Genomic DNA, 23,029 nt, shown 5'->3' on the forward strand with positions numbered 1-23,029 from the left:
CCATGCAACAAAGCTTTTCAAAAATAAGGAAGGAAAGTGCTTTCCTGTACAAGCTTCCTGTGAATCCCATCCAGATAGAAAAGACTTGTGTAAAAGCTTGGCAGGCAATCCCAGCATATGCCACTTAGTGACTTCCTTATTTTATGCCATCATTCCATGTAGAGCAAATGAATCTGAAAATCAGAGTAATTTCCATTCATTTTCAAATAAGAAATATGAAATGGTAAATTTCCTATCTGTGTAGAACACCCACATTTTCAATTAAAGTTTTGAATGCTGACAGCATTAGTCATAGGAAATCCTGTGTGAACATCCAGCACTTCAGTTGGACCTTCCCCTGGATCACGCCATAGAAGGAGTTTGCAGGAAAACATTCTGTTACTCCGAAACCCTGCATAGATTTTTAACCCTTTACTTGGTATGACACTGCTTTTCTCTTTTCCAAAGCTTCTTTCTCATTTTCTTGTGAACAAAATAGTATTGAAAACCTGTTTCAATGCTAAAGCTTTCTGTGTTATACCCATAGCATTCTGTAAATACATATGTGTATGTGTATATATATTCATTCTAAATAATCATTTTTTTTGGTTGTGTAGGCCAAAGTGATCATTTTCACTTGGCTACATGTTGAGTGTCTGTTTTCAACCTATACTTGCAAAGCAACTCTTTTTTAACTCGTAGAATCACAGGGTCATTTAAATTGGAGTGTAAATGTCCATGAATACCAATATAAACTATTCAGAAGAAAACAAATCTGAATTTGGTTAGATTATTGGGTATAAGGGAACCAAGTGCTTCTAATAGCAGGATGTAGAACTTCTTTATAGTTGCATATATATGTTTAATGCTCATAATATATTACATTAAACACTATATATACTATAAATATTTAAAAATGTTTGGTGCTAAAATATTTTATTGAGCAATTTTATTGCTCAGCCAATCCCTAGTAGACTGGTACAGGACATGGGACCTCATGGAGGGGATGTTAAAAGACCTGTCCCCCATCCTCTCCTGCAGCTGCCACATCAAAGGTGGCCATGAAACATAACAAGCAGTTGGGGGAGGTCAAATTGTAAGTTAGGTGCATCAGTTTGAACTCGTTTTCTGTTCCTGAGACACTGTTTTGGACAAAAGGATGCAAAACAGGAGATTACCACAGAGCATAATTCATGTGCACCTTAGGCACTGTGGAAGTAACCTGTGAATGGCAGTGGGGCTACCACTGCACTCAGAGGAGGATTAAGTGGACATGAACTTCAGTGTCAGCAGCACATTACTACCTTAAAGAACAGACTCAGACTGTGATGCTGAGAGGGCAAATACATCAATATTCATGTTAATTATTTGCATCAAACAAACTGCACAGCTCAGTAAAAAATGGAAAACTGAAAAAGCCAACACAACTTTGTAATTCAAACTGTAACATGGTCAAGGCATTGACGAACACAGCCATGATGCACAGAATCATTTTCACATCACATGGGTGAACCAACTTTGGCAGTTTCTTTGCCTTTATTTAAAAAGGGCCACTTCCTAACGGACATTGTATCTCTTAAAAAATAAAATAAAAAAATAAATCCTAGTTATCATTTTTATTTAGTAGGAAAATCCCACACATGTTGAGATCTTGTGGAACAGCTGGCTTAGATTAAGATTTCAGAGCTAAGGAAAGGATCTCAGAGCATCAAATATCAAATAATAGCTAAAATCAAGGTTAGATTGGGGCTTGTGATGTTAGGCATGGCAAACATATATTAGGCAAATGAACTGAAAGAATCAAAGGGTTTTAGTGATGTGGTGAATCATAGTACTCCAGGTTTAGCTCAAAATACAGCAGTGTTTAAATATAGTTGAAGTGAATCAAAATACATTTAAATATATCATTTTTTGTAGGTGAGAGGCTTTAGAATATGCAAATACTGATGGATGACAACAAAAGGAATAGAAAGCCCTTAAAAAGTCTCAGTTTTTGAGAGCTCTGTTCTTATTCTGGCTCTTCTCCTGAATTTCAAGAGCCTGTCATATATTTTTGGAGCTACATCATTCTGAATAATCATTTTTGGTTGTATAGGCCAAAGCTGTCATTTTTACTTGGCTACATGTTGAGTGTCTGTTTGTTTTTAACCTATACTTATAAAACAACTCTTTTTTAATTCACGGAATCACAGGGTCATTTAAATTGGAGTGTAGATGTCTATGAAGTCATTATTATTCTGAAGATCCAAACCAGAGGGAGGATTTAGGCCAAGACATAGTTGTTTTGGGGGGAGGTTGTGGGGTTTTTTTTTTTTGGATTTGGGGCTTTTTGTTTTGTTTTTTAAGCCAAGACCTGAAAAAGGAGTTCAGTATTTCTGTGCTGTAAATCTCCCCTGTGCTTCACACAATCACCAGTGATGGAAAATCATGTGTGGGACTATGGGTACCTCCTCATGTAAAACTATAGGTGGAATCTGAACTCAAATTTGTTGCTTATTGTGCCATTGTCTGATGTGGTATCAGCTGAACCCCAGAAACACAAAGGAACCTGGTTTGATTTTTGTGTGCTAAGTGCTAGGTCTGGCTTGTTCCCATTTCTATACAGTTGTACCAGACAAGGAGTTTTACTTCTTAATACCCTTAAATCTCCAGTGCCACCATAGAATGTAGACCCTCCTCAAGAGGCAGGGAAAGGCTGAGGTTAGGAGCCTGCTTCATAGAGTGATGAGCCTGGCTTCTGTGCTGTGATGGGCCGTGTGTTCCCAAACGGATCACATCAGCTTTCCCTTGTTAGATGGGGTGCTGGATGTGTCAAAACACTTGTAACTAAATACCACTAGAAGGGCTACAGAATATCAGTGGCACTAGTCTTCAACTGAGTTGCTGGTGTTCCTAATTTGCAACAGATTTGGGAATTGAGCTGTTTCTAACAGAAAAGGAGTAACTTTGTCAGATCTTTCCTACCCTACCCTCAAGACTTTGTTGCCTTTGTTACTGTATTTTGTCATTGTTACCTTTAGAATGTATAACTGGCTTTGCTAGCAGCAAATCGATATTATAGATAGTAAGTGTGAGAGCATTTTGGTAACTGAGTTGCCACATTCAACCCATTGACACATGGAAGCATCAGCAATTAACATTAAGTTAAACCCAAGCCTCTCTCTTGTTGCCAGTCTGGCATTTCCTGTCCAGTGGAAAACATAGAAGTGATTTCTGCACTAAGAATGATAACACAGTGAGCAGAGGGGGGCAAGGAAATAGCTTGAAACTAATTTTTGGGTGTGGTAGTGTGTTTTTTAAGTAAATTCAAAACAGAACATGGAAGCCAATATCAGGAACATGTGCAAGAAATTCCATTTTGAAGGCTTTGAATAATAACCTCGCTGCCCTCTTAAATAATTTCAAATATATATGCATAAAGTTAGTCATCTAACAAAAACAGTTTCATAATAAGGTGTATAAGGACTCACAGTTCTCCTTCAAGTTAATGGGGGCATGAAAAATGTTCCCTGTGAAAGTCAAACCACAGTTTATAGGTTTGTCCATATGGGAAGTTGAGCTTGTTTAACCCAAAGTGTGAATTCAAATGAAGTTGGTAAAACTGGTGCAAAATCTGCCTGGGCATTTTTGTACTGTAATTTAAAGTGAGAAGAATGAATTTAAGAGTTCTGACTCAATCTGTGGTAATTTGAAGATTGCTGGTGAGCATTTCTTTCAGAAGATGCCGCATCCCTACTGCTTGTACCTGCATTTATGTTCCAGCTCTCCTATTGCCCCCTGTCATTTCAGGTGTTTGTAGAGCTGTGTGGTTACAGAATAAGGGAAGTAATGCACATCAAAATAAATATCCTGCAATATTCCAAACAGCACTACCAGCACAAATGAGGGAGTGGAAGAGGCAGAGGAGGAGGGGAAAAGGTGGCTGCTCAGCCTGGCACCCATGTACAAACTCTGCTTACACACATCAAAGCTGAGCTCCCTCAGGCCAGGAGGTGGATCTGTCAGTGCTTGCCTGGCAGCACCGGCCCTTGGTGCAGTACTGGCCAACTGTTTAGCTACTGCAGCTCCCAACCTGGCATTTAAGTCTGAACTGCTTTACTGGCAGCTTCTTAAAACACCACAGCTGAAGCTGTCCAAGGTCATACAGCAAGGCCCCAAGTTGTGCTGAAGAAGTAAAGCTGTGCACACTTGTGTACCAGTTTGAAACAATTGCTTTTAAACAGCAGGAGCTGTGTAGCTTTCTTATAAACACAAAAGTTCAGTCTGAGACTAAGCAAATTCCTGATAAGAAAAAAAGTCTCTGGGACAAAATGCTCTGCTCTTGCTAATTTTCTTTCTTTCTACTCTGGGAATTCTGACATCCTTCTTTCCCAACATACTAGGTACAATGATTTTTAACCGTGTTTTCTTTCCAATACTTACCAGTAGCCTGATTTCCAAATCTGGCATCCCCAGCATCTGCAGGACATGTCCTGCTTTTGGTAACTGTCAATCAGTATTTTGAGAAACACTCAAATTGATCAACTTTATTGTTCCTTTCACAAAATTACACGGAAGCAAAAGCTGACAGTAGTTGTGGAGCTTTGTTAGGGGCTCTTCCCTAAATATACTAAACTGAGCTGGGTTGGGAAGTGCAGAAGTGAGGAATAAACTTTGCTGTTAACTTGGCAAGGGTTAGCTTTGGTCAGTAATCAAACTGTCAACTCTTGTAATGTCAGTGCTGAAGTCAGCTATGCTTACTGTATAGCTTTACACAGTTTTAATGTCATTTTGTGTATAAAAGCACTTTGTTAACTAGTTAGAATATATATTAGAAAGACTTTATCTGGCTCAGTCAGGAAGCAGGAGAATGGACAAACTGTATGATAGCAAAGCCAAACAAGAAAACTAGAGATGAATTTTGCCTTGAGGAAACTGGGTTCTTTTTCCACCCTTCAGGTATTTTGAGTCAGACACTTAGTGATTATTTAGCACAATAAAGAGCAAATCTTGACTGGGGCCCTGAAATACCACTAGAGGGTTCATAGTAAGTCTGTTAGTGCCTTCATGTAAAGAGTTTTGTACAGTTAATGTTTGGGAATACCTTAGTGTTTGTATAGGGGGAAAAGAGTGTACAACATGTATATGATGCAGTAGAGTAAAACTTCGCATACAAAAATTTGTTCATCACTTACATGTGTACTAGGGAGTGCTAGGCTGTGCTTTTAAACCTGCCAGTAATCCACTCAGTGGAGATTCAAAACTTCTTCAGTTCTCTCTTTTCAATGTGAGTGCTGTAAATGGCTTTGTGAGTGAATAGCAACATTCCCTGGATTCTGCCTGCACCATGCCTGTGTTCATAGCTTGATAACAGCAGTCACCTAAAAGATCTGCCCTCATCATGGGTGAAAACTTAGGAAAATAGCCATGGATGCTTGGGTTTGAGCCCTTTGTGTCCTCTGAAATAACTATGATTATTCTATGATTAAAATGATGTAGGATCTCCCTACGTGCAGTGATTATTGTAATAATTCAGGGAAGCTCTTAAAATGAATCTTCTCTGTATGTTTGCATGGTGGTGGGTTTCATGTGGAGGCTTTCCTGACAACTACACTGAGCAAAGGCTCATGTTGCAGGCATCTGTGCAGCTTGTTCCAGGACTGTTTGCTTTTGAGCTCCATCTGCTGGAATTGTATTCTGTTTCCCACATCTTCAGTGTTAGTTTGCTGCCAGGTTTCACAGGGATTGCTTTCCATTTAAGAGACTAAGGAACAAAGTTCACAGCTCAGGCGAATTTCTAGCAACTTGCTGGTCCTTTTGCTTGAGGAGTCAAGCTAAGGATTGCTTGGAGAATACAAAGCTCAAAACACAAACTAATTGTGAGACTGAGGAAAAGAAATAACAGCTTTTTCTTCACTTTTGTCTACAGAGTTAGTTTCTGGGTGTTTTATAGAGATCTGGATTAATCAGATCAGTCATAACCTTCCCATTGTAACTGTGTTTCTCAAATGTCAGAATATTCAAGGACAGAAGGAACTGTGGTGAAGGTCTAATTTGATTCTTGTAGTTCCATTGTTCTTTAACAAAAAGGGATTGCAAAGAATAATGTGCAAAATTGGAAAAGAGGGTCCTGCTGTGCAAAACCACTCTTAAAAGTGTTGAAGTAGTCAGAGGCTTTCACAGTAAATTATATGATGAGTTTCTACAAGTTTTCTTTGTCAGCAGCACTGTTCTCTGTTCAGAGGTTATATTGTACTGTAGTGACAGGACATGGGGTGATGGCTTTAAACTTCAGGGGAAGCTCAGGTTAGATATAAGGCAGAAGTTCCTCCCTGTGAGGGTGCTGAGGCACTGGCACAGGGTGCCCAGAGAAGCTGTGGCTGCCCCATCCCTGGTAGTGTTGGACACAGGGGCTTGGAGCAAGCTGCTCTAGTGGAAGGTGTCCCTGCCCATGGCAGGGATTGGAACTGGATGAGCTTTAAGGTTTCTTCCAACCTAAACCATTCAGTGATTCCATGATTCTTGTCAACAATAACGTGTATGTGTAGAATCAAGACTGCTACCAGCCCTTGGGTGCAGACACTGGTGGTGGCAGCATGTGTAATTCTAAAGATGAAGCATTGCTCTGGAAGATCTGCCTCCTCAAAAAGCAAACCACCCACATCTGGAATTTTCCTTTTCTGTAGTTATGAGACTAATACTACCTTACTTCCCCCATCCCTAAGCTGCATCCCTACATGTTACTAAGGGATATTCTGTCTCATCATGGGTTTGTGTATATGGTAATTTCAAATATTACTTCCTTGCTGTCCACCTGCCTGTTAGCAATATTTTGTATTCACTTATGATGTTTACAGCTTTTTCTTTCCTACACAGCAAACTTTGCCTGAACTGGTTTTAGTTTCTTGATGTGGGTAACTCTATGTTGTTATACCCAAGTCTTGGGCATAGGAGTAGGGAGATGGAGAACAGAGAAAGAACTAGGCTTGATATTAAAGATAAGTGTTCTTTTCTTTGCAGTTCTGCCTTGTGCTTCTCATGGACATGGTATACCTCATTCTGTGGTGTATTCAACTGATGCCCAAGCTTGTCCCAGCCTGAGTTGGTCCATCTGCCCCCACAGACCTCAGTGATGCTGCCCAGCTCATAACCCCAGAGCCCTGCTCAGGGTGATGCACTTGGGCAAAACACTGTGCTGATCCAGCTCTGTAACTTCCAGTTTTGCCACTGGTTCTGGCTCCACTGTGCAGTGTCCATATGTGTTGTGTGACACTAGATAAATGATGTAAGCCTGCTGCACAGTAACCAGGGTGCCTGTCAGATTCCTTGCTTCCTGCACAGTTGGGGGGATAAGGTCATTAATGGGTATGCAGCAATGTACTTCACTGAAAGACCTATTTACTTTCTCAGAAAGTAATCACTGTAATGGATTTCTTAGGCTTTCGCATGGGACAAAGCTGTCAGTCATTTTTCACATAGGTTTGGAGGGATATTGTCTGTATTTCCTGACAGCTTCCTATAAAATGGAAAGACAGCTAAGGCATCTTTTGGTTGATAAATTTTATTGTTAAATGGGTATGTGCTGCCTTAGGCTGGTATTTAAAGTGCCATGTTTTGAGGTCAGTATTTCTTAGACCTACAGAGATGTAGGCAGTTGAGGATCAGGATTCTATTAGTAACTACTCCTGTGCTCTGAGATTGGAACTGGCTGGTATATAACTCTTTCCTGCCGTAGGATAAGTTAGATATTGTGACTGTTATTTCTGTAATGACAAGTACTCAGGATTTAAAAGCATGCAGTGAGTAATCATGGTCAACCCTCCTTATAACTCACTTCTCTTCATGGGATACAAGCACGAGGGTTTTGCTGGGTTTAGTAGAGACCCAAATTCTAATTAATATTCCTGTGTCCCAAACATGTTGTTCTGATTAGAGGCTCTGTGCTAGGCATTTCTGTGGAGCCTGCCCTGTTTGAAACCCTGCCTTTTTCTGACTTCACTTCCTGAATCCGTTGACAACACTCACAGCCAAACAAAATACATGTTCACAATGCTGTTATTTGCAAAATATTCCCTTGTGAGTACAGCTGGGGCAACAAAAAGAGAGTTTCTCTCTGAATCTCAAAGACAACTGGCTATTCCTCATAGAAGCGAGGCACATAGCGCATTAGGCATTTTAATCTAAGCAGTTAAGTAAGTGTTAAAACTTTGCATTTCACCACATACAAATGCGGGCGCATCTCTCATTACAGTTTGTGTGTATCGATCACTGAGTGACTTAGTGATATACTGAGAGTGCTGAACTGTAATCTGTGCTGAAGTAAACCAGATAGCAACAGGCTCATAGCTCACTACACTGTTTACAAAACAGATGGAGGAGAGGGAATATTAACTTACTTTGCCCTGTCTCAAGCCTGATGCTCAGATGAGATGCGGACCAAAGATTCATCTAAATCGCTCCTCGTCTCTTTCTGAAACTGTGTAACTGGCACTAAAGCCCACCTTGCTTGATGGTGGTGGACACCAGCACCTGAGCTGGACCAGGTCAGGTAACTCATGGCACAGAAACCAACCTGCCAGGTGATGCCCGCCTAAGGAGCAGTGCTATTACTCAGTAACCCTTTAGCTACAGAATGTCGTACTCGAAAGAGAAGACACAAAACTGCAATGCTAAGTGTCCCTGTGTGCGTATTAGGAGAGGGTGGAGCAGACTGTCACTCAGCTGTGTTTAATTAACATAGGATTTTCTCTAATGTATTTATTTAGTATGTAATGAGGTGATGAAGCAGAATGCTTGCTAGTTACATTGAGTCCCTAACCCAGCACTGCTGAGAGTTAAACATGCACCTTTGCAGGTAATTAATCTCCTTGCCCTGCTTATTTTGCTAGTTGGCACTTGCTAAATCCCTGTAAAACCACACCCAGCAGTGCTGTGTATTATCCCTCTGCTGTCTATTCCTACATATGGTCAAAATCAACTTACCTTCCGGGTTGCTGACATCAGCAAAATGTACTCTTGGCAAAGTACAGTATCCTCCTAGTAACCCTTTGTTTGGTTGGTGTTGTTACAGTTGTATTCCTCTGACAGCAGCAAACACCATCTAAACAGTGCCTACCTTGACGCTTGGATTTTCGTGTGGAGGGAGATCACCATATAACCCCATTTTAAACACTAAAACAACCCCTCATGATAAAATGCATATAATACGGACAGAAAAAAGCTGGAGGAATGATACTTCTATGCTTCCTGTAAGGACCTGACCCACGTTAGTCGCAAGTTTCAGGGTATCATTTTGATAACAGTAAAGTTGTATATGTATCCAGTCGTTATCTTGTGAAGTGAGCTTTAATAAGACTATTGCTTATTCCTATTTTAATGAGAAAAGACACTTTTAACACTGCTCTAAGTTACCATTCACTAATGATGAATTTCTAATATTTCTGGCTGTCTTTTGATAGCATCTATTTCCTCTTGGCTGTTTGGCTCTAGGCAGCAAGCAGGAAAACATCTGGTCTCCCTGCAAATACATGCTTATTAAACTACAAGAATTGGGCACAGTGTTGAAAATCCTGGTATAATAATTGTGTGTGTGTGTGTCCCCACGAGTTAAGCAGCATGTTTCTAAGATAGGTATTTATATTGTCATTGTACTAAACCCTAGGTTATTTTATTAAAAGTACATGGGAAGCACCAGAAAAGTTGGTCTTTTCATCAAATGCCTGAAAACAAGCAATAGGAGTTGCTGTTTCTCAGCAAGCTGCTTTTATTTCCCACTAGGCTGTTTTCCTATTTCTAAAAAGCTTAGAACTGTGACACCCAAAAGGATTTAAAGAGAGAGGAAGGGTTAGAAAGTTATTTTACTGTTGACAGCAGCATTGTTATAAATACTGACAAACAAGGATCACCTCATACCTAGGAAGGAACACAGGAACAAAGGTGAACATTGCTGTTTTTGAAGCCTAAAACATGTTTTGTTTTGGGGTTTAAGACAACCACTTGCCTGATCTTCTTGAGGGCATTAATAAGAAAAACATGTCAGATCAAGTAGCCAGTTGCCCCAGTTATGGAGCAACTTCATACACTGGCTGTCTACCCCACTACAAGCCATCTAAATTGGGCCAGTAGAATACAGCAGGCAAACTGGTCAGGTTAAACTAAGAGCTACTTCAGGACAACCCAAAAAGTTGCTTTAGTTTAGCAATGAGGATTCAGCTACTCCCTCTCCTCCTCACCCACTCTCCAAGAGCAAGCTGAACACAATCCCTGCCCTCAGAGTTCAGCACAAAGGGCATTTTCCCAACTCAGGTACTAGCAAAACAAAAAGTGTGAGGGGGGAAATGCATTTTAATTCTTTTATTTTTTCTTAAATATAATAGAACCTTCTAGTTTTTTTTTCCAGAAACAGAAACATTAAAAAATTATACTTTATTACAAATGGTAAACTCAGAGTGCTAAAAAAAAGCCTCTTATTTACAAACAATACTGGGCAGTGCCCAAATAAACAACATAAAAATAACTTACAAAGTCATGAAGTAGTTTATTGACATTAATCAACTTTCATAAAATAAAATAAAAAAGGATCTGTACATACACAATTGACTCAAGGCAGGCAGAATAGTTCTGGAGTTGTTTATCAGCCTCCCACAAACCTCCCTCCCACTTGGTTTTGTTTTGTTTCTTAAGGAATACTACATAAAGCAATCTACAGTTTCTATTGCAGTTTAACCTTTAATACTGAATGATCATCGAATGTTAGGTCCATGCAGGTCTTGGTCAATGTTAAACGAAGATCTGACATCTCACCGGAGCAGGAACAGCACTTCTCGGCGTGGTGCTGGCCGCTCTCTTGAGCTGAAGGCTCACCAGTCTTTCCACACATGCGCTTTGCAGAGCACAGGCAGGACTCAGCCTTTCAGCTTTTGCCATCAGCTTTACGCATCTGCCACTTTTGGTGGGGTTTGAGTTTTGTTTGTTTTAGTTATACCACAACCTCACAGTTCTCCTTTAAGACAGTCTCTTCAAAACGTCTGCAACTGCTGTGTTAGCATTAGCTGGCACCCGCTGTTGACATGGTTCATGACCTTCTGCTTAAGCTGTGCAACCTGTTCTCTGAGCATGTTGGCAGTGGATGCCAGCTCTGAGTTCTGGGCTTTCAAAGTTTTCACTTTTTCTTCCAACCTGGCAATCCTTTCCAACTTCCTTTTCCGGCATTTGGATGCTGCAATTCTGTTTCTCATGCGTTTTCTCTCGGCTTTGATTCTCTCCTGTGACTCCATGTCAATAGGGGACAGGGGAGGAGTTTCCCCTGGCATTTCAGGTACAGTCTGAGGCTCTTCTTTCAAAGCCTGCAGCCTGGGATGCTGCACCGGCATCTGGGGGTTTATGTGATGCTGGGGTGCGTAGCCCATGTTGTTCGCGTTGTAATTAGGTGCGGAGTTGAGCGTGTTGGGGTTGAAGTTGCTGAGATTGGCGTATACCGGGGGCTCGCTGTGCAAATTCGTGTTGAAACTACTGTTGCCGGCCATGGAGGACACAGGTGCCATGCCGCTGTTCACAGGTTGAGCAGCGGAGGTCACGCTGGGCATAGTGTTCTGGTTGTGCAGTTCCGCCAGCGCTCTCACGAAGCCTTCCGCGAACCCCTCTTGCTCGTCGGTGACATTTTTGGGGCAGAGGAACTGCGTCGGGGTCGGCGTGGTGGTGATTAACCCATTGCTGGACTGGATAATGAGCCGCTCCAGTTCAGGCGAGGCTAGTTTCAAGAGTCCCACGTCCGGGGAGGTGAGGATGTCGGCGTTCTTGTTTCTCAGGTGCGGCTTCAGGTTGCTGGATGGGTCGGACAGGTTCAGCGTCATGTTCTGCTTCAGCACTTTGGCGTTATTATATCCATACCCGCCGCTCTCCGGCGGCACGAAGCTGGCGTTCAGGGCATCCTCGTAGAAAGTAGGCTCCATCTTTGCACTCATAGAACAGAGTCCGCGGAGTGGCGCCGGGAGCTGCGGCAGCGCCGAGAAGCCGCCCGGCCGCCGCTTGCGCCCCGCTCCGCCACCCCAAACCCTCCCGGCCGCGCAGGGAGCGGGAACGGGGGAAAGCAGAGCCTTACTTCAGGCCGGGGCGCGGAGAGCTCTCCCGGCGCGGGCCGAGCCCGCGGTGCCTGCGGCCGCCGCGCTGAGAGTCCGCCTGGTCTGGCTGAGCGGCGCGGGGCTCCGGCGCGGTGCCTGCTCCCACTCCTGCTGCTGCGCTGCCACAAGTTGCCGCGAGAACTTTGTCCGCTTCCCTGCGCGCCCTCCCGGCTCCGCTGTGCCGCCGCGCTCCGCTCCGCTCCGCTCGCCTGCACCCAACGGCCACAGCCGCGCTCCCGCCTGCCCGCCCCGCGCTCTGAGCCCGCTCCCGGCGTGGAGCCCTTCACTTATCAGCGACCGGGAGCCCGCTAAAAATAGCCCATGATGTCACCCCGCGGGCTCCCCATTGGCTGCCGCCGCCTCTTCCGGGGGAGGCGGGCCGCTGGCCCGGCCCGGTGCGGATCAGCCGGTCGCCATGGCCACCCCGCCCCTAGAAGCTTCTCAGCGCCGGCGCGGGGCCTTGTGGGATGAGGTAATGCTGGCGGCGGCTCGGGGCATTGTGGGCTGACGTCTTGTTTTTGAATAGCTGGTTACCGCGTACAGAGCGCGCACCGGGTTGGCCGCCGCCGGCGCCTCCTTAACGGACACGTACCAACCGCCCGGCGGGAGGGGTGTGCGGAGGAGCCGCTGCCCCCTTCTCGCCCCTAGGCCTCATCCCGTAACCCATCACCGGCAAGCAGCCGCCTCCCTCCCGGTTTCTCGTCTGTTTGCCCGCAGGCCTGTCCCCGCCGCGGGTTGTGCGCTGCCGGGATCCTGCCTCTTGCCCCCCCCCGCACCCCTCCGCCGGCAGTGGTGGTACGGCCCTTCAGGTGGTGCTTCGGGGGAGACCTCACGTGATTTCCCCTCCTCGCCGCCCCGCGGCTTCCAGGCAGCGCTGGGGGCGGTGCTCGGGGCCCGGGGCGGGCACCAACCGCCGCGGGGCGGCCCCCGCCTACGCGCCCGCCCCGCTGAGGGGCCTCGGCGCCTCACGCTGTCCCCCCGTCCCCTCCTTGTCCTCCCGCCGGCCGGGCGCGCCCGGGGCTGGCGGCCGTGGAGGCCTCGCCCTCGCTCTCGCCCGCCTTCACCCTCGGGGGAGCCCCGCCGTGCGGGAAGGGCCTCCCGGCTCCCGGGGCGCCGCCAACGCTGCCGGCTGTGAGGTGCGGGGGGGCGGTCAGCAGCGCTGTGGGGCCGTGTGGGCCTCTCTTTCTCCGACCGATACCGCCTGGTCGCTGTGGGGTGTCGGCGAGGGCACGGCTAGTAGTGGGGGTTGTAGGTTCTTGGCCTCAAAGCCGCGCCAGGACGGCAGAGGAGGAGAGGGGGTGTAAAGCCTACAGGAAAAATCCCGGCTCCAGATGGGCTTCTCTAAAATCGTCCTCCAAGGGGAGGGGACAGCACGGCCTAATTTTAGGCAGAGTGCCCTAGTATTACTGTGGATGTACAGGTTAGTCGGGAGGGAGAATAAAGGCTGGAGCTGAAGCATTCTAGTCGAGGAGGAAAGTCTGCGCTGGCATATTCACCTGGGAGCAACAGATGGGTGATCTCTGGTTCGCTGTGACTGCTCCACGCTGAACGTGGCGTGCACATCCCTCATAAAGCATATGCCCTGCTGCCTGGGTTCATTTCTCTTACCTTTCCCCTCCTCACCTTCCCCTCCACACCCTTGCTCTGGGAGGTGTGAAGTTGTGAATGCTGACAGGCCTCTGGAATAAAGTGCAGCAGCTATTTAAGGACCCGAGATGGCAACACTGGGTAGGACAGGGACTGAAGGGGTTTACTGTTGCTAACAGTGCAACAAGTGCTCCTTAGGCTTACAACGCAAAGCTGTTGCTACCTGTTGTAGGATAGACCAGTGAAGAACTTGGTCTATCAGGTTTAATCACTCGTTACGATAAGTGAAGCTGACAAACTTCTGTCTAGGTTTGAAAATACACTTTCAAATTCTCTGGTGCTATTTTTTCCTAGACATAATGACATAATTACCAGTTACAGTGTAGGAAGCAACAATGAAGCAAACAGAAACAAGGGCAGCTGCGACAGAGAAGTGAAGGTCTGGCTTCCCTGTTTGAAGTTGTACCTTTATTTTGGTCTGTGTTTTCCCTGGGTGTTCCCACCTGGCTTCATTTGACCACACGGTGGGCCCTGGTGTTACTTTGTGTGAGAACTGGGATTGTGCAAATAATACCTGCACTTCTCTATGCTTGTGTTAACAGCCCGCGGCATGAAATGCAAAGCTTTGGCTGCGAAGGGAGGGTTTGCTGTGTGTTGTTGGTATACACACAGCCTTCACATAGGCAGCATCTGCCTGTCTTGCAGGTAACTGAGACTCAAACTGCTGTTGGAGCATCAGCTGCCAATGGTTTAGCTAAAGAGCAGTGAGTTGTTGCATATGCATAAGAGAATCTCTGAAATTCATTAGTGCGGTGAACGCTAGAAGCAGTTTAACTCCTTTTTAAGCTTTACATAAAGATAAATAGAGGCTGGTGACTGACTCTTATGGCACAAGAGCCAAGGGGCATCAAATGAAGCTGGCAGGTTCAGAATAAACCAGAGAAATGTCTTCATAGAAATGCAGCTCAGCTGTGGAACTCCTTGGCAAGAGCGCTGTGTGGACTCGGGGACTCTAAAGTGATTAGATGAATTCACCACACAGAAATCACTCGAGGGCTATCAAATACAGCCTGTTAGCTCTGGAAATCCCAAAGCTTGTGCCTGGGAGAGCATCCTGAGGCAAACCTGCTGTGTGGTGCCCTGGTTCTGTGTGCCTCTCCAGGTATCTGCTCTTGGCTCCTGGCTGAGATAGGGGATCTGGTCCGACCTGATGTGGCTGGCCTTGCTGTGCTCAAACTCCCCTGAGATAGCCCATAAAAGATCTGTGTTGTGTCTCTGTGCATTTCTGGTCTTTATAAAGGGCTTGTCCATGCACAGAAGAAACTCTGGAGAAACGTAAGGAGTGAATTTTGAGTAGTTTGCTGTGTGGATCGTGTTTCTTACAAAATAAGAATGGTTTTAGAATTAAGCTGAAAAGGTTTTGTTTTGGGTTTTTTTTCTGGTTTCTGTTACATAGGAAGCCATGCAAATACTTCGCTTCAGTTGCTTTTCTGTATTGACAATACTAATTTTGGTCTGATTAATTGCCATATTTAATGTGTTGGAATTTCATTGGTTTGGTTTATCTTTTGCGGGCTTCTCTGCGTGTCTCCTTTGTCCTAGAAGGCCAAGTTCAGACTACAAGGAGCACGGTCAGTGTAGCTTTAATCACTCTAATACATATTTGTATAAGCTGAAAAGCTCTGCCTCTGTAGTCTGTCCAGTTCAGCCCCATTCTATCAATGCAGGTTTTTCATTAGCTTCAGTGAATGTTGGATCAAGCTGGAGGGATTCATTTAAAGTCATTTAATGTCTTCTCCTTTTTTTTTTCTTACCCTCCACCCATTTTCGACTTCCTTCCTTTTGCAGAGGTGGAGTTTCAGGACCAGACATTCCAGTTTGCCAGAGACGTGTTGCTACCGAGGCCTGTAGCTATGGGGGACACCCATCAGTCCACTCATTATGTTAATTGCTACTCACTTAGAGGTTATTTGGCCGAGGCTGGCAACAGACAGCCGAGCTGGTCAGAAAGGTTGTGCATAGCAGGCGAGAGCTCTGAAATCAAAGCCAAATGCTCTTTGCTGCTCCGAGGGGATTTTCTGCCTAATTCGGGACGAGACTGGTGAGCGGGTGCTTAGGGAGGTCTCAGCTTAGATTTCAGCCAAGTGCCCCAAGTTCTGCCCCTGAGATTCACTGAGTGCTGCCCATGAACAGTGATCCTTCCTGGCCGCTAGCCAAGGAGCTGGGAATTTTGGTGACTATGCCCTGATTTATTAAACACCTCTTACTTTAGGGCTTTCCCCCCCTCCTTTCCTGATGTCCTTAAGTGAATATGCCTTTAGTAGTATGAAGGAAGAATTACAAACCCATTTATAAACCATAGCCATTTACATATCTCACTAACCTAACTTGTGGGTAGGGATTGAAATGAACTGTATCTCTGTTGCTGTGAGAAGCAGATGCATGGAGCAGCACTAATGCAGATTTTGATTTATAAAGTTCTCTAATCAATCAATGCAAGCCTTGAGTGAAGCAATCAGATCATCTGAATAATTAAATGGCTTTTCAGGGACAAATTAAAATTTCTTATACATACCACATCCATCTAAATGATATTTGGTGGCCAGGAGTAAATGGATTTGTTGTTTTCTTCCCCTCCTGTAGCACAAATGCTTTTGGCTTATTTCTAGACCATGTGAAAAAGAAAGAAGAAGGGGTAAATGACAGATTCTGTTCATTTGTATTGGAAAAGGTGCTCATGGAAAGGAAATACTTATTTTCATACAGTTTTTTTCTTTTTTAAACTTGACTATATTCCACTCTCTTGCTTTTTCCCCTCAGCAGAGATGTTTCCACCATATTCTTCTTATATAGACAATTATTTTTATGATATAGGGTATATTTAGACTCACTTAATGCATTCAAATGTGACATCCTGTTTTACCTCTGCATGAACTGAGTAAGAGTGGGAATTACTGGGTCTTCTCACACTTTTTTTCACTTGCTTAAGGAATTACTAGAGAGCAGGTTTCCCCAACTGAGCAAGACGAGTTTGAAGAGTCAGAAGGAGCGAGTGTTTCTCTTTTATTTACTACTTCAGAACACAGAAAAAGAAGCTGGAGTGAGAGGGCACAAAGAACAGTTTCCTTAGGCTAAAAGGAAGACAGATAATTCCTGGGTGCTCCTGCTCCCAATTCCTCCCTGTGCTTTCATAGTCAGTCCAAGTCCACTGGAGTCTGCAGCACAGCAGAGGTGCGGCAAAGAGGTGGCACCTCATCCACCCCCAGCTTCCGTGGCCTCTCCTTTTGCTCTTTGCTCCCAGTAGGGCTCATGTGGCCAAGCAGAGATCCAGGAACTGAATCTGGCTGAAAGCTGAGCTGAAATTAAATATACATAATATTTATATATTTGAGGACACAAGGGAGGGGTGGGAATGCATTGGCTGGGGGAAGAGTGGGACTAACAGCTTGAAGTGAAGGACCCTGGAAGCAGATCTGAAAGCTGGTCTTGAGCTAGTCTACAGTTTGCACATGAAAAGTGCTTCTCAGAACTATAGGCACTTGTAAATGAATATCGTGTCCATCTCCTCCACCCTCAATTACTCATCGCATAACCAAGCCGTCCGCCTTTAGTCCTTTTCATCTTTCTTCTTGTCAAGCCCTTTAGCCTGTCCCCCTCACCTACTCATCCCACCAATCATTTTAATTAATCTCTGAATTTCTTTGAAACTAATAGTTTGTGGAATGGAGGAAAATGAGTAGGTTAGAAAGACAAGATTGGGAATGACGGAGGTGGGGCCACGTTAGGAGCCTTTGCAAGACCTGTTGGGTTACCTCTGGGGCAGGACAGTAACACTTGGCTGTAAATGCAGAGAAACACTGCAGAACTAAGGGAGGAACCACTAAAAACCTTTTCCATTTTCTTAAGAATGTTCCCTGAGCAATTCAACCCCTGTGTGTTTATGTGCAGCAACACGTGAATGAAAGATTTGATATGATCATCTCTTCATCCAGTTTTCTCGCTATTACTTTTCCCATTCCCAGGTAGCTTTATAGAGGATTTCAGTGGTCACTGAAAATGCCCAGAAATACATTTTCAAACAAGTAATAAACTATATATTTTTTATTCAAACTGTATGTATTTTATCATTTTTTATCAAAACCCTGACCAAATAGAAGCTAACTGCAGCGTCTAGAGATAAGGAACTCTGGGGTCTTGCTCCCCATGCTTTTTAGGATGTTACAGATTGAAATGTCACACCATTAATGTCTCTGTGTTCATCATTTCTGTTCCATAGCATAACTGGTGCTCTGAGAAACAGAGAATTGGACAAAATTCCCATCCTGTGGAGCTTACAGTCAGAAAAATCCTCTACACACAAAGCAGGCTGACAGAATAGCAGCTGATCTGCAGCCCCAGGAGTGCAGGTAAGCGGTCAAGGAGGCACTGGAGGACGGGTGGCATATGGGCAGCAGACGGCTGCCCTCAGTGTTGTGAGCTGGCAGCATGAGAACATTACCCTTACAAATAGAAGCTGCTAATGCTGAGTGGTGGGGAGAAGGATGAACACCTCTGAAAGGATATTTACTGTGTTTGGGAATGAGGGTCCCACTGGAAGCCTGCATTTGTTCTGAGGTTGCTGGGCTGTGGTTTCACTGGAGAACTGAAATTTGCTTTCTGGCATTTTGATGGTCCAATAAACACATATTAAAGTCAGTAGTGGCAACAAAATGCATTGATTTACGGTTGTGACTGAAAGGCTCAAAAGAACTGGATTTAACCCTTCAGAGCCCTTGGTGAATAGCTCCGTTTTGGTGAAGGTCTCAGAATGGATACACATGCTTGGATTTTTAATTAATAAACAATATGGCATCCTGTCAAAGTTAACACCTCACTCTGTCTTAGCAGCTGTTGGAACAGTAGGCTCCTGGCAACCTGGGATAAAGCAGTGTTTGCAACAGGAGAAGGAAAGGAAGCAAGTCTGTGTGAGACCAATGACTGGTGTAAAGCACTGTAGAGTTTAGGGATATCCAGTGAGGAATTGTGTTTTCCTTCTCTGTGCTGTGGGTTCAGGCTTGGAGCTGGACACTGAGTTTCTGTTACTGAAGGTCACCAGTGGCTGGTGGCTGACAGATGTAAGGACACCTGTCTGAATTAGAGTAATGTTTCTGACAGGAGTAGCAATAAGCAGAGAAAGCATTGCCCAGTGAAAGTAGGTCCTGCAGGTTGCTCCTTCCCAGGTATTACAGTGGTGGAGCCTGCAGGGAAGTTTACAGAATGCCTGCTCATGGAATTCAAATGGAAGCGTTCACTCTGGATGACAGTCATTTGTGTTGGAGTCATGGTGTGGGAGCACTTACGGTTGCCAAATAGGCAAAGAAGGCATTGCAGGGAGGAAAGGGCACAGCCTGGGTGGGACAATACCTGAAAGCACAAGCAGAGTTACAGACCTGAGTTTGGGAGAAGATGCTACTGAACAGCTACTCTTAATCCCATCTGATTCATAATAAACCTGATCTCTGATTGCAGCTGATGTATCACACAGCAACTGTGTGGCTGCTCCCCACTGGTCAGGGCAGCCCTGTCCCCTCACAGGGTGGGAATGTCCTGGTCTTGTCCCTTAGGACTTCCACAGGAGAACCACCAGGATACTCACACCCCTCAGAATTGCCATTCTTTCCTCTTCTCTTCATTAAGAGTAGTGTGCAGTTGCCAACACTGCAGTATCTATATGTGCCCTTGTTTCAGAAAGAAGCAGAGGTGGAAAATTTAGTGTGGAATTCAGTATTGATCCCTACCTGAGATCCTGGTTCTCCACAGGAACACTGCTCACACGTGTGGTGGATTGGCAGATGCATTGGTCAGCTCACAGGGCTGTTTACACAGTCTGCTGAGGACATACGAAACAGATACAAAAAGCCATAACATTTGAATACATTAGAAAAAAGTTCATGAGATCAAAAGACTTTTTTTTGGATAAAAGGGCAATAATAAAGCAAAGGCCTAAGGCCTCAATGGCTGCTAATTGAAATTCAGGGTTAGTCTGAATTTTGCTTTAGTTTTTTTGGTTGTTTTTAGAGAGCACAACTAGAAAGACATTCCAGAAATGGCTGTGTGGTGCTTAGGGGTCTGGGTACCAGCTGCAGCGTGCACATGTTTGCAGAGGCTTCTGTTCAGCTGTGGACTCAGGTAAGTCATGTGAGAGAGGTTAAGCACGTGTGTTGTAAGAGCTAATGGTACAACGTTGCCTTGTTCTCTCTAAGCATGTTTTGTGCTGATGTTTTCCAGTTGCTGCGTTCCTTACAGTCAGGATAGGAAAAGGTGTGTGGCTGGCAAAACTGCAAGCCCAGACAGAGCAGTTCTGGGTGTGGATGCTTCCAGCCTATTGCCAGGTGCTTCAAATAGGCATTTATGTCAAAGATCTGAGGTCAAGCCAATGATAGCCAATTCCAGCCCTAGGTTATTACATAAATATTAATAAGAACAGGGGTGGATTTCACATTTACGTACTCTCTGTGAAGTATTTACCTAACCCTGTAGCAGTAATGGTGGGGAATATTTATCCCTTCAAGAAAACCAAGAGAATTTACAAAGTGAAGCAAAAATTTGTTGGCCCTTTTAATATAACCTCGTGAGTTTAATGAGAAGTCATCTTATTTTCTGTGTACCAGTAGAGGAATGCAGTAGAACAGAATAAACTGAAATGGAACAGAAGTGCAGTCTTACAGAATCCCAGCATGGTTTGGGTTGGAAGGGACCTTAAAGCTCATCCAGCTCCAACACCTGCCACAGGCAGGGACCCCTTCCACTGAAGCAGCTTGCTCCAAGCCCCTGTGTCCAACCTGGCCTTGAACACTGCCAGGGATGGGGCAGCCACAGCTTCTCTGGGCACCCTGTGCCAGCGCCTCAGCACCCTCACAGGGAAGAGCTTCTGCCTAAGGTCTAATCCAGCCCTCCCCCCCCCATGTCAGGTTAAAACCATCCCCCCTTATCTTGTCACTATATGTCCTTATAAAAAGGCCCTCTCCAGGTTCCTGTAGACCCCTTTTAGTCTTCCTTGGTTTTGCCTCTCGCTGCATGCCCTCTAATCACTTTCTTTATCTCTGTGGCTTGATTTCACTGCCTGTAAAATGGGCATAATGGGACTGTAGTTCTAGTAAATCATGCAGGTCTATGGGGAATAAATGCTATACAAGTGGTATACAAAGGACTATTTTTATTTTTAACAATGCATTAAGGAAAAAGGTACAGAAAAGGAATGAAATTTTCTGGAAGAAGATCTAGGATTAACTTATTGGTATAAAATATTTGTTACTGGCCCCATTTGCTTTTAGGAGATGAACCATTGACATTTTTATTGCTTCAGCAGCCTTATAATGCATTTTGAAGCTGACCCAGGCCTGTGTAAAGCATATACTGGAACTTAAATTGATGCCATTTTCACTGTCTGGTCACCCTCTGACATTCTGACCAAATACCTCCCAGTTGCTCTGGGCCTGCTTTTCTGGAGAGGTTTTCTTTTGTTTTCTTTACGTTGAAAGTCTCTGCCGTGAGAGGCTCTGACAATGATTTGGAGTTGTTAATGTCAAAAATGCTTTGTAGGATGTCATGGCAGTTGTGGTAGGGAATATATATCCCTGTCATGTCTGCTTCCCAGAAGGGGGAAGCTGAGGCACAGCAACCAGCACCTCTCTGGATCTCCAAACCTCCAAGAAAAAGCCTTGGAATTAGTCCAAACCCTCAACAAGATGACCACATAGCACACAGGAGGAGTTCTGCCTTACACACCCCATGGGGAAGAGGGTGAGTGCCACAGAGTGGGCAGCGCTCGTCCTGGAGAGGTGAAGCTACAGCCCCCTTGGATGCTTCCACCCAGTACGCTGGCACCTGGGCTTTCTTGCCTGTTTTTACACACAGGTTAGGTTTTAAAGTGCTATGCACAGAGCAGGCATTTCTAAGGAAAACCAGGGAGTGCGCAATTCCCAGAGCCGTGGGTTCCCCGAGTGTCTTGGGCCGCTCCTGCAGCCAAGAGCCTGTCAGTGAGTCCTGCCCTCTTCCGGCTCCCACGCTGTCCCCTCCCTTGCGCTGACACAGCCATGAGGTGAAGTGTGTTGGGAAACACATCCCGTCCTAATCTAGCCCAGCAAAACATCTGAATGGCTGGGGAGGGAGGCAGTTGCTTCTTTTCAGGATGTCACCAGCATATCCTGGATTCAGGTCCTTGTGGAACCACCGTGTCAGTACAATTCACTGCTCCCTGGGAAAGCCAGGAGCTTCGCTAGTTTGTCCCAGCAGCTTCCGGCTGAAAGAGGGTTGTGCTGCAGCTGGGAACTCAATCAGGCGAGTTTCAAAACATCTCATTCATACGTGGGCCTTCCAGTCCTTAATGCACCTTTCCTATAGTCCGTGGTGCTTCCCGAGCCTTGTCAAAGGTGCAGTCGAACAAAGGCTGGTCTCAGGACTTCGTGTTGTGTAAATAAACCTTGTGCCTAGCAGGGTGTCGCTGAGTTAATGTAAAGCCTGGAGAGGGGAGGGCGTGGGAGCAGCATGCCAGTGCTCACATTCTGTTTTCTGCACTGGATTGCAACAGGATTGCAACAGCCCAGCCTATCTGAGCTGCTGCACGTACCCTAAACATGTCTCTGCGCTCGAATTTGATAGGGGTGCCGATAGAACCAAATACCTTTCTGGGGAATGGGAATGGACAGCAAGGTTTGCTTTTGAGGGAATGCCGGATAAACAATAGCAGTTTTCTTCTTCGAGTGCTGATGCTTTCCAGGTGGCCCAGCAGGCAGCTGAACAAAGGAAATGTATATGGCAGCATCCACTCAAGGGTTAAAGTTTTAGGGGGGTAAGGAAAGTGAATGTTGGAAATCCCATGAACTTCAATACTTATGCCTTTGTGGTAGCTGTGCCCCTTTTTTGCTTCTCACAGATCAGTAATCAGAGGACAATTGACAGGAATAACCCCCCCTCTGGTAAAAATACACAACTGTTTCTGAAGCAGAGCATTTCATATGCAAAGCTGTCTGGTGAAGTGCATGCTCAGGGTGCTTTTGCAGGCATCAGGGAGTTTGACAAAGAGCAAGCTACCTTTTAGCAAGTATTTTTCTGTTGGTTTCAAACCCCTTTGTTGCTTTCCTTCTAGGATGATTTTTCCCACATAAGGTGATATAAACCATAAGAAAAGTCTCGGTTGAGTTTACTGCTCCCCCTACTCCTTTCATCCCTCCCTCCTTCCCTCTTCCCCCCAAACACTGGGAGTGCTTAAAGACACTAGTACCCTGGAGATTGAACACAGTGTCTTTAACTTGTATTTGTCCTGTACTAGCTCTGACTTTCACCGCCTTGCCCTCCCCTTTACTGGGAGTACACGTGTAAGCACT

General features: G+C 45.1%; 2 protein-coding genes across 13 annotated transcripts in view; one reads left to right on the plus strand and one right to left on the minus strand.

Annotated features, from left to right (window-relative positions):
- FGGY (FGGY carbohydrate kinase domain containing) overlaps nt 1-23,029 on the plus strand; it is a 325,223-nt gene that overhangs the window by 15,237 nt on the left and 286,957 nt on the right. For 2 of the 12 annotated variants that reach the window (XR_009725433.1, XM_061353417.1), the window contains exons 1-2: nt 13,285-13,607; nt 17,941-18,070. The gene's annotated coding sequence lies outside the window, so the exon portion shown is untranslated. Of the gene's footprint in view, nt 1-12,410; nt 12,550-12,978; nt 13,214-13,284; nt 13,608-14,018; nt 14,104-17,940; nt 18,071-23,029 lie in introns of those variants that run through there. The other 10 variants (XM_061353407.1, XM_061353412.1, XM_061353408.1 and 7 more) reach the window with 9 other exon arrangements.
- JUN (Jun proto-oncogene, AP-1 transcription factor subunit) lies at nt 10,922-12,240 on the minus strand. The gene has a single exon (XM_061353425.1). It carries the CDS (start codon nt 11,919-11,921, stop codon nt 10,977-10,979), a length of 945 nt encoding a protein of 314 aa, XP_061209409.1. The 5' UTR covers nt 11,922-12,240; the 3' UTR covers nt 10,922-10,976.

Source organism: Neopsephotus bourkii, unplaced genomic scaffold (genome assembly GCF_033783945.1).
Source record: "Neopsephotus bourkii isolate Nb327-2 ecotype Australia unplaced genomic scaffold, CSIRO-AGI_Nbou_v1 NB_673, whole genome shotgun sequence".
NCBI lineage: Eukaryota > Metazoa > Chordata > Aves > Psittaciformes > Psittacidae > Neopsephotus > Neopsephotus bourkii.